This window comes from Ceratotherium simum, chromosome 24 (assembly GCF_057802395.1).
Source record: "Ceratotherium simum simum isolate JZ-2026a chromosome 24, ASM5780239v1, whole genome shotgun sequence".
NCBI classification, from domain to species: Eukaryota; Metazoa; Chordata; class Mammalia; order Perissodactyla; family Rhinocerotidae; genus Ceratotherium; species Ceratotherium simum.
In genome coordinates, this window is record NC_141923.1 from 10,747,299 (window position 1) to 10,756,833 (window position 9,535).

General features: G+C 39.1%; 1 protein-coding gene across 6 annotated transcripts in view; it reads left to right on the forward strand.

Annotated features, from left to right (window-relative positions):
- The window catches only part of DICER1 (dicer 1, ribonuclease III), a 68,496-nt gene extending 61,635 nt beyond the window's left edge, over nt 1-6,861 (forward strand). For 5 of the 6 annotated variants that reach the window (XM_087447989.1, XM_087447986.1, XM_087447985.1 and 2 more), the window contains 3 exons: nt 1,732-1,894; nt 1,986-2,061; nt 2,402-6,861. In XM_087447989.1, coding sequence (XP_087304115.1) covers nt 1,732-1,894; nt 1,986-2,061; nt 2,402-2,567 — 405 coding nt within the window. In that variant the 3' untranslated portion in view covers nt 2,568-6,861. The remainder of the gene's footprint in view (nt 1-1,731; nt 1,895-1,985; nt 2,062-2,401) is intronic. The other variant, XR_015556113.1, reaches the window with a different exon arrangement.
- Nucleotides 6,862-9,535: the final 2,674 nt, after the last annotated feature.

The following is a 9,535-nucleotide window of genomic DNA, read 5'->3' on the forward strand; positions in this document are numbered from 1 at the left end:
AGATTTCTTATAAGGAGTCAAGGAATTTAATTATAACTCTAGTAATGGTTTTAATTGTTTTTTCTTTAATTTGTACCTTCCCTTTTTTAATGGCGCCAAACCGTTTTTGGGAAGTAGTACATTTCCTTGACTTTCTGTGAGAGAAATTAAGAGTCTGGGCTTTGAGGTTGGCCACAGGGCAGAGTGTCTGAGACTGTGAGCTGCACAGAAGATGTGCTGAGGGGATCTCAGGAGGCAGCATCCTCCCCTGCACTCTCACCCGTGCCCTCCTCTGGGATGGATGGTCTGAGGAATTAGGACCATCTCCTGTGTGTTCATTATGATTCCTACTCTCATTCGTTAGAAATATTTAAGGTTAGAATTTGAAGAATTAGCCAAAATTAGGTTTAAGTTCTCTTTTGATGACAGTGGGACATACTGGTTCTCTTAGTTTTGTTCATCCTTTTGTTTATATAAACACATGTATAGAAGTTACAAAAACTGATTGGAATGTCCTGGTCTGGCTCTTCTAACTTACTATCTGTAAAAAGAGAGAATTAAACTTGAGACCTCAAAACCATGGTATAGGAACAATAAGTGTCTTGTTTTTCCAGAAGTCAGCTTTATAAATGTGTTATGTAGAGCTTTGTATGGCTAAACAGTCTGTTTAAAAATTACTATCTGCCCTTCTCTTTCATAGGTTGTGTTTATTTTAGAAGATACAAATAAGCCAAAAGAAAATTAAATTATGCAAATATACCACCTCAGAAATAACCAAAATTACCATTTGGTGATGTTTTATTGTTAATGTATAGAGACATAAGCATACATAGAATATAAAATGGAATTATATTCTGCATGGTATACTATAACCTGTTCTTTCCACTTAATGTGTTGTGGACGACTTTCCGTCTATTGACTGGCATTAGGACTTTCAGTAGGAGACACTAGTCAGTATATGGCTATAATGTAGTGTATTGAACAGTCATTTGTGGCTTGATATGTGAGTTGTTTTTAGTTAGAGCTTTTAATAAGCATGGATATGGTGAATATGCTTATATATCCACTTACCTCAAGATAAAGTTGTTAAGATGGAATTGCTGCATCAGAGAATTATGAACTTTAAAAAGGCACTTGATACATGTGTAAGTTTTTATTCTGTTAATTTGAATACCTAGTCTGTGGCAAGTACTCTCTTATAGTATACATTTATAAGTGGTTTAATAAAAAGGGAGCTTGGAGGAACATACCTTCCAAGTAGAATTTCCCTGCCAAACAATGACACGGAAATTGCCCCTCTGCTCCCCAAAGCCGCATGCACGCTTGTCAGCGTTGTGATTAGTACTCTGCCTCCTCCTCGCCACGCCGCCGAGAGTAGACCTGTTTTAATGTGCAGTTCTTTGACTACAGGTGAATTTGAAGTTTGTGTATACATTCATTGACTGTTTTCTAATTTTATGTTAAAAGTTGTTTTTGTTTTTATTTAGAAGTAATTTTTTTCCTGTGCTGAATATAGACATACTAAATGGGAGGGGATTTTTTTGAGAAGTCTGAGAAAACTTTTTTCTTTTTTTAGATAAGATAATGTGTGTGAAGAACCTATTATGATGTAGTAAGCATGCCATAAATCGTTGATATTGTTATCCTTGTTAAAGATATAATAAAATCGTATCCAAGAAAAGAGACACACCTCTGTGGACTGCCTTTAGAAGTGGCCTTTTTGCTTACGAGTCCCTTTTCTCTCTGTACTAGCTTAGGAGATCTGAGGAGGATGAAGAGAAAGAAGAGGATATTGAAGTTCCAAAGGCCATGGGGGATATTTTTGAGTCGCTTGCTGGTGCCATTTACATGGATAGTGGGATGTCCCTGGAGATGGTTTGGCAGGTGTACTATCCTATGATGCGGCCGCTAATAGGTACTGTGGGCTCCCCTTTGAAAGAAGCAAAAGCAAAATTAAAAACAGCTTCAAGGATATTATTCACATTATTCTTTCATTTTGATTACAGAAAAATTTTCTGCTAATGTGCCCCGTTCCCCTGTGCGAGAATTGCTTGAAATGGAACCAGAAACTGCCAAATTTAGGTAAGCAAAATTGTGCATGGAAAAAAGTTAACTTACTTAAAAACAAGGGGTGAAAAGTTCTCAAAGTTGCCATAAATGAAGGATTCTGAAAAATATTTACACTGGGGCGTGCTCTTAGCAGTTTCCATTTGTAGTCTGATTGACTTCTCTCTTTTATTTATGAAGCATGCTGAATTAAGGGAGAAACGGCAGCCCTGTCTGTGGGCTGTAGTGCACATTTCCTTTGTGTGCTGTCGGCTTGTGCGTGAGGCTCTCAGCCTGAGAGTGCACACTCAGCGCTGATTGACAATGATAATAAATACTTCTGACGTCTCATTCAAGCTGTTTGGCCCTTTTACAGCCCGGCTGAGAGAACTTATGACGGCAAGGTCAGAGTCACCGTGGAAGTGGTAGGAAAGGGGAAATTTAAAGGTGTTGGCCGAAGTTACAGGATTGCCAAATCTGCAGCCGCAAGAAGAGCCCTACGAAGCCTCAAAGCCAATCAACCTCAGGTTCCCAACAGCTGAAACCCCTTTTTAAAATTAAAGAAAAAAAAGCAGAATTAAGGTGGAAAATATTTAAATTGAAAGGGATGATTTAAAGTTGATACTGAGTGGAATGAATTGAAGGCAGAATTTAAAGTTTGTTTGATAAAAAGCTAGATTACAGAATAAAACATTTAACATATGTATAAAAACTTTGGAACTAATGGTAGTTTTAGTTTTTTGCGCAAACACAATCTTGTCTTTCCTCACTTCTGCTTCGTTTAAATCACGAGTGCTTTAATGATGGCGTTTAGCAAGTGGTCAGAATAATCACTGACAGTTTTTTTTTGTTTTTTGTTTCTGTTTTTTAGTTTAATTTCTGTCAGCTTGGCTTAGTATTAGGAGGCCAAGGAGCTTAACCTCCAGCAGTCCCGAGAACTAAGCGACACTGACAGGCCTCCGTTCCTGCGGTAGCACCGTCCCACGTAGTTGATAAGCCCCGTAGAATGACGCGGTTCGTGAGAGGAGGAGTGTGCCCGTGTTGTCTTTTCTTTCCATGTTAGATCATGTAAGATGATGTTTCCTGGTCGCTATTGCACTTAATAGTAAGGGACAGACTTTTAATTAACAATGGCTGGCATGTTGTTAAATCAGATTTTAATTTTCTCACGCCACATAGTCTTGCATAAAAAGGTTCTTGCCTTAAAAGTAAAATCCTCATGGATATTCTTTAATTTCTGATCTTTTTGGAACAAACTATTTTACATTCCCTTCATGTTATTATGCATTAGATGTTGAGACAGCGTGATATTTACAACTCACTAGTATGGCTGTGACTTAACTTATTACAGGATTATATTAGGATTTCTGTTATATGTGTACTGAAGACATTTTAAAAACCAGAATATGTAGTCTATGGATTTTTTTAAACACCATAATAAACATGATCTTTGGCTAAATACCCAGTTTTACTAACAACCTCCTGCTAGGTCGTTCCACTGATGGAAATTGTTTGTGGCAAATAATTTTGCCCTGTAGGCTGTTGCTCTAACAAAATAAACTTTAGACATATCACACCTAAAATATGCTGCAGATTTTATAATTGATTGGTTGCTTATTTAAAGAAGCAAAACAGAGCACCTTTACCCTTAGTCTTCTCACGTAAATTTCTTACTGTACTTTTCACGATGTTGCATGCGTATTTCACCTACCAAAGCTGTGCTGTTAATGCCATGGAAGGTTAACGTCTGCCACAAACTGCCGTAATTTTGATACATCTGTGATTTAGATCATTAATTTAGATAAACTAGCTCATTATTTCCATCTTTGGAAAAGAAAAAAAAGACGTTTTTAGGCATTTGCCTAAGTTTCTTTAATTAGACTTGTAGGGCACTCTTCACTTAAATACCTCAGTTCTTCTTTTCTTTTGCATGCATGTTTTTCCCCTGTTTGGTGCTATGTTTATGTATATGCTTGAAATTTTAATTTTTTTTTTTGCACTGTAACTATAATACCTCTTAATTTACCTTTTTAAAAGCTGTGGGTCAGTCTTGCACTCCCACCAACATACCAGTAGAGGTTTGCTGCAATTTGCCCCATTAATTATGCTTGAAGTTTAAGAAGGCTGAGCAGAGGTGTCTAATATTTTCCAGCACATCATTCTGAACTTGATGCTTCATGTGATGCTGCATTTCTGTTTCAAATTGCGATTGAATACTGTGCTTCTTGCTCTTTCTGCACCACTCACCCCAGGGAGACACCTCTGCATGTGTGCACACAGAAAGCTGGCAGCTCCGCTTCCCCGGGGCTGAGTGAGGGGCCGTGAAGCTTCTCCAACATGATCTGTTGTCTCCAATCTTAAACTGAAATCAAGATTTAAATTATTAAATGGGTTTTTGAGCAAATTAATTTGGGTGGACTCGTTTTTAAAGTATTTAATTCTGATTTGGAACCTTAGATTTCTATTTGGTTTTTTAAAAAACCTCAGTGTAAGATCTCTTGGCAAGTTAAAACCAAGCAATTCTTGAATTATAGAATGGTAAACATGTACAATTAACCAGTAAGGCTGGATGTGAATTTTACCCGTGAGGGTGATGTGTGATGAAGTTGTGTCACAGATCTCTTGATGATTTATAAACTACCTGATGCCAGGGGCTGAGGGCTTTGCCTTGGGTCTAATGCACTCGTCCCAGTGTTAAGGGATTCTCTTGCTCCTGGCACCAAAATCAGATTGTTTCACAGTTACAGTTCCCGTTGGGAGAAAAATGCCTCAATATATTTTGTAACCGTAAGAAGAGTATTTTTTGTTAATACTAAAAAGTTCAGACTTGGGTATGATTAGGTCATAACATTCTCAGGGGTTCAAATTTCCTGCTACCATTCAAAATGTTTATCAACAGCAAACTTTAGCTATTTCACTTTTTGTTGCTGGAGAAAAATAGCTGATTTTAATTTGTGACTCACGCTTTGAAGCATTCTCTGATCCCCTGGTTACTAAGTTAAAAAATAAAAACTATGAGTTAGACATATGAAATGGTTATGAACGCTTTTGTGCTGCTGACTTTTAATGCTGTAAAGTTTTCCCCAGTTTAGCTTGTTGAAATGTTTTGCATCCATTAATTAAGGAAAAAAATCACTCTATGTTGCCCCACTTTCCGACCGTGTATGTCACCTTTTGTTCCTGTGATTGCAATGTGAGACCGAATGTAATATGGAAAACCTGTACTAGTGGGAGGTGGGCTTGTGCCCGAGCACACGTGTGATGGACTGATGAACGTGTCTTGAAAAAGCAACTACGGAAATTCCTTACCATGGTTGTGTGGAGGTCAGTTGGTTTGAGCCTTCATTGTTAAATGTTCTTAATTTCTTTTATAATATACTTTCAGCAGTCCTGACTATGCTGCGTTTGTAATAGCTTTCTCCCCTCTGTTCTGTTCATGTAGCACAGATAAGCATTGCCCTTGGTACCGTGCTTTACCTCATTTCAAGGAAAAGATGCTTAACTGAGAGGAAAAAATGTGGTTTGGCCTCGCTGCTGTTTGGATTTACCGAATTTGGAAAAGATAATTATAATGCCTGCAATGTGTCATATACTTGCACAACTTAAATAGGTCATTTTTGTCTGTGGCATTTTTACTGTTTGTGAAAGTATGACAAAGATTTGTTAACTGAACTCTTAATTATGTTTTAAAAATGTTTGTTACAGTTTTTTCTTTCTTTTTTTTTTTACATTATGTGAAATGATTAAATTTCGAATGACCTTTAACACTCCTGTAATTATATTTTAAAATACTGATATTTTTACTTTCTTCATAATAGCTTGCCCTCAGAAACATTCAGATTACCCTGCCCGGATAGCAGGAGACTTGAGGGTGCTTCGCTTCTGCTGGTTCAGTTTGTAAGCACAGCTGCTCAGCCTTCCAGTCGTCCCCTGAGGTCAGATGGCGACTGCAGAGAGCAGAGGGTGGTCAAGATCCAGACCCACCGTAGTCAGGCTGAACCCCATTGATTTAAAACTTGGTGTCTTGCTCTGTTGGGGCATCTAATGCTTCACACAAAATTTAAGCCACCAAACCGAAACCTTGATATCTTTATTCAGCTTGCCTCTGAAATCACGTTAGAATCCTTGATCAGTTTGTGTTATCTGCGGAAGAGAAACTCCTGTAACGTTTATTACCTATATGGTTATTTTAATTACATTTAAATAGGTATATTTTTTCAACCACTGATTACTTTTCAGGAACTTAATTATTTCCAAATAAATTTCTTTATTTTATATTGTACATGAAAAGTTTTTAAGATATGCTTAAGACCAAGAATATTAAAATGGTTTTAAAAGTTGTTGGAGACGCCAGTAGCAATACCTAGGGGATCTGCGTTGAGACCGTTGTATTTTCCACTAGCAGTGAAAATGGTCTTTCGAAACTGACTTGTAAATATGTTTGAATCATTCATTGTTTTTTTCCTAGCCCATTGTTATTTGGAAGCAACCACAGACAGTTTAATTTTGTAGGTGCACTCAGAGTTCACCGCAGCAGCAGGTTGTGTAGCAAAAATGCCGAGGTGAACAGGAAGTAAAATTTCTGGCTTTTCTGCTGTAAATAGAGTGAAGGAAAATGACTAAAATCAAGTAAAACTAACACATCTAGTTGGATTGGCAATAAGATGTTTGCCGTCACTCGCTGCAGCTGCTTTAGGAACGTGATGCCATTCATTCACTCAGTTATCATGCTGCAGAAATTTGCAGTCTGCACCTTATGGGTCACAGTTACCTTTCGTCATTTTTTTTGTAATAATTGTAGCCGAGTAATTCTCCAATAAAGTTATGGTCTGTTCACTTTGTGTCCTGTCGTTTTCTTTTCTCGTTTTGATTCAGTTCAAGTGGGCGATAACACTTAAATAGCTGTAGCAGAAATGATCTTTAAAATGTATTAATTCCATGGTCATGTAAAAATGCATGTTTTAATAGGATAAAATTTTGTTTACCAAGTTCTGCCTCACGTCTACTTGTAGAGTTAAATAGTAACAATTGTCTTTTTCTTTTCAAGATTTAAATAATACCAGTGTGTTTTTCTGAAATTCTGCCACATTGACAGATGTGTTCCAGGTCCTGGATTATTTCTGACACGTTTGACACATTCCTTAAGTGAATTTGGTTACTCTGAAATCAAGTGGACAGAATTTCAGCTTCCGGGTTTTTAGGACACGCTTCCAATATTGTTGGTTAAGAAAGAATTCTATTATTTCAAGCCTTGACCCAACCTTTTTGTAACTCAGTAAACTAAGCGCTACTAGGAAGGACTTGCCTGTAGGGACAAGGCGGTTGAGAGTAAGTTTCTTAAAACAAGAAAAAATTTTAGTTTTCCTTTATAAGAGTTTAAATTAATCCCTTCCTTTTCCCTCCTTCTGACTTCTCTGAATGAAAGGGGAAAAACGTATGTGTATTTTAATCCTGAGGAATTTGGTTAAGTGCTACGTGCTTGTGTGTGTAGGTGTTGCTGCCCAGAATTCACTGGAGGGTTGAGGGCAAGCCTTCATGCCACAGCTCCCTCCTGCCACCGTGACCTTGCCCTCCCGTGGCCAGCAGTTGAGAACACAGCCTGGCCAAGCATATCGGTTTGCAGCCGTGATGTGCGTGAAGAGAATCCAGACGGAAGAGAATTGTTTTTCTTGCTGCAGATCCGTAAGCATAATGCACGTTCTAGACGGAATGCTGGATGCCGTTCACAGCTGGCTCAGTGGAGAGCTGAGTTGTGGTCCTTGTAGGACGCGAGGAGCGAGGGGCTGCACCCGTGGTGCATGTGCAGGTGGGGAGCACGCTCTCCATCCTGTCTGCAAGGCCACGTGGGAACAACACTGAGACCTTTTTGTTTCTTTTTTCTATTTGTGATAAATTATACATAAAACTTACCGCTTACCCATTTTTAAGTGTACAGTTTAGTGGCCCTAAGTACATTCACATGGTTGTGTACCCATCACCACTATCCATTTCCTTGTTCTTCATCCCAAACTGAAACTCTGTACCCGTTAAATACTAACTCCTCGCCCCTCCTTCCCCCAGGCCCTGGCATCCATCATTTCACTTTATGTCTCTATGAATTGGACTATTCTAGGTACTTTGTATCAGCGGAATCAGACAGTATTTGTCCTTTGGCGTAGCATGATGTCTTCATGGTCCGTCCACGTTGTAGCATGTGTCAGAATTTCCTTTTTAAGGCTGAATAGTGTTCTGTTGTGTGTATCTACCACGTTTTTTAAGTCTATTCATCTGCCAGTGGATGTTTGCGTAGCTTCCACCTTTGGCCTTGTGAACAGTGCTGCTGCGAACACTGGTGTACGCACGTCTGTTTGAGTCCCTGCTTTCATTCTTTAGTATGTATGTCCAGGCGTGGAACTGCTAGATCATATGGTAATTCTATGTTTAATTGTTTGGGAAGCTGCCATGCTTTTTTCCATAGCACTGCATCGTTTGATATTCTTGCCAGCAATGCACAAGTGTTCCAATTTCTCCGCATCCTCACCAACACTTGTTGTTTATTTGTTGGGGTCAGGAAGATTGGCCCTGAGCTAACATCTGTGCCCATCTTCCTCTACTTTATATGTGGACACCACCACAGCATGGCTCGATAAGTGGTGCATGGGTCCGCGCCCAGGATAAGAACCTGCAAATCCTGGACCGCCGAAGCAGAGCACACGAACTTAACCACTACACCACCGGGTCGACCCCTATTTTGTTTTTTTGATAGTAGCTATCCTCATGGGTGTGAGGTGGTATCTTGTAGTTTTGATTTGCATTTCCCTGATGATTAGTGATGTTGAGCACCTTTTCATGTACTTATTGGCCATTTATAGATCTTTGGAGAAATGTCTATTCAAGTCGTTTGCACGTTTTCGAATTGGGTTGGTTTTGTTGTTGAGTTTTAGGAGTTCTTTATATATTCTGGATATTAAATCTTTATCAGATTTATGATTTGCAAATGTATTCTCCCATTCTGTGGGTTGCCTTTTACTCTCCAAAATTCTCTCTTGAAAAATTCTGAGTTGCAAAACACATTGGCCTCCAGGATTTCAGATAAGGACCGGTGGACCTAAGATTTATTGAATGATGTTGATTTATTGTGTGATAGGTGCCCGCTCTGTACTAAATGTTTTACACGTTTTATGCCATTTACTCCTACCACGATTATGGAAACAGCTGCTTTTGGAGGGAAGTAGAGCACAGAGATTCAAATTGAGAACTGGAGTCAGGCCACCTGGTTTCCAGCACTGTGTGACTTCAGGCGAGTTATTCACCACTCAGCGTCACGTCCTTGCCTTTACAATGAGGACGGAGTCATTCGGGTTCAGTGGAGTTCACGTAAAAAGTGCTGGGCACAGTACCCACACATGAGCCCGTAATAAATGCCAGTTGTCACTACAGTGCCCACTTTACAGATGGGAAAAGTGAGGCAGAGAGAAGCGAAGTAACTTGCCCGAGATCATAGTAAGAGGGCTGGGCCACGAACCCATAC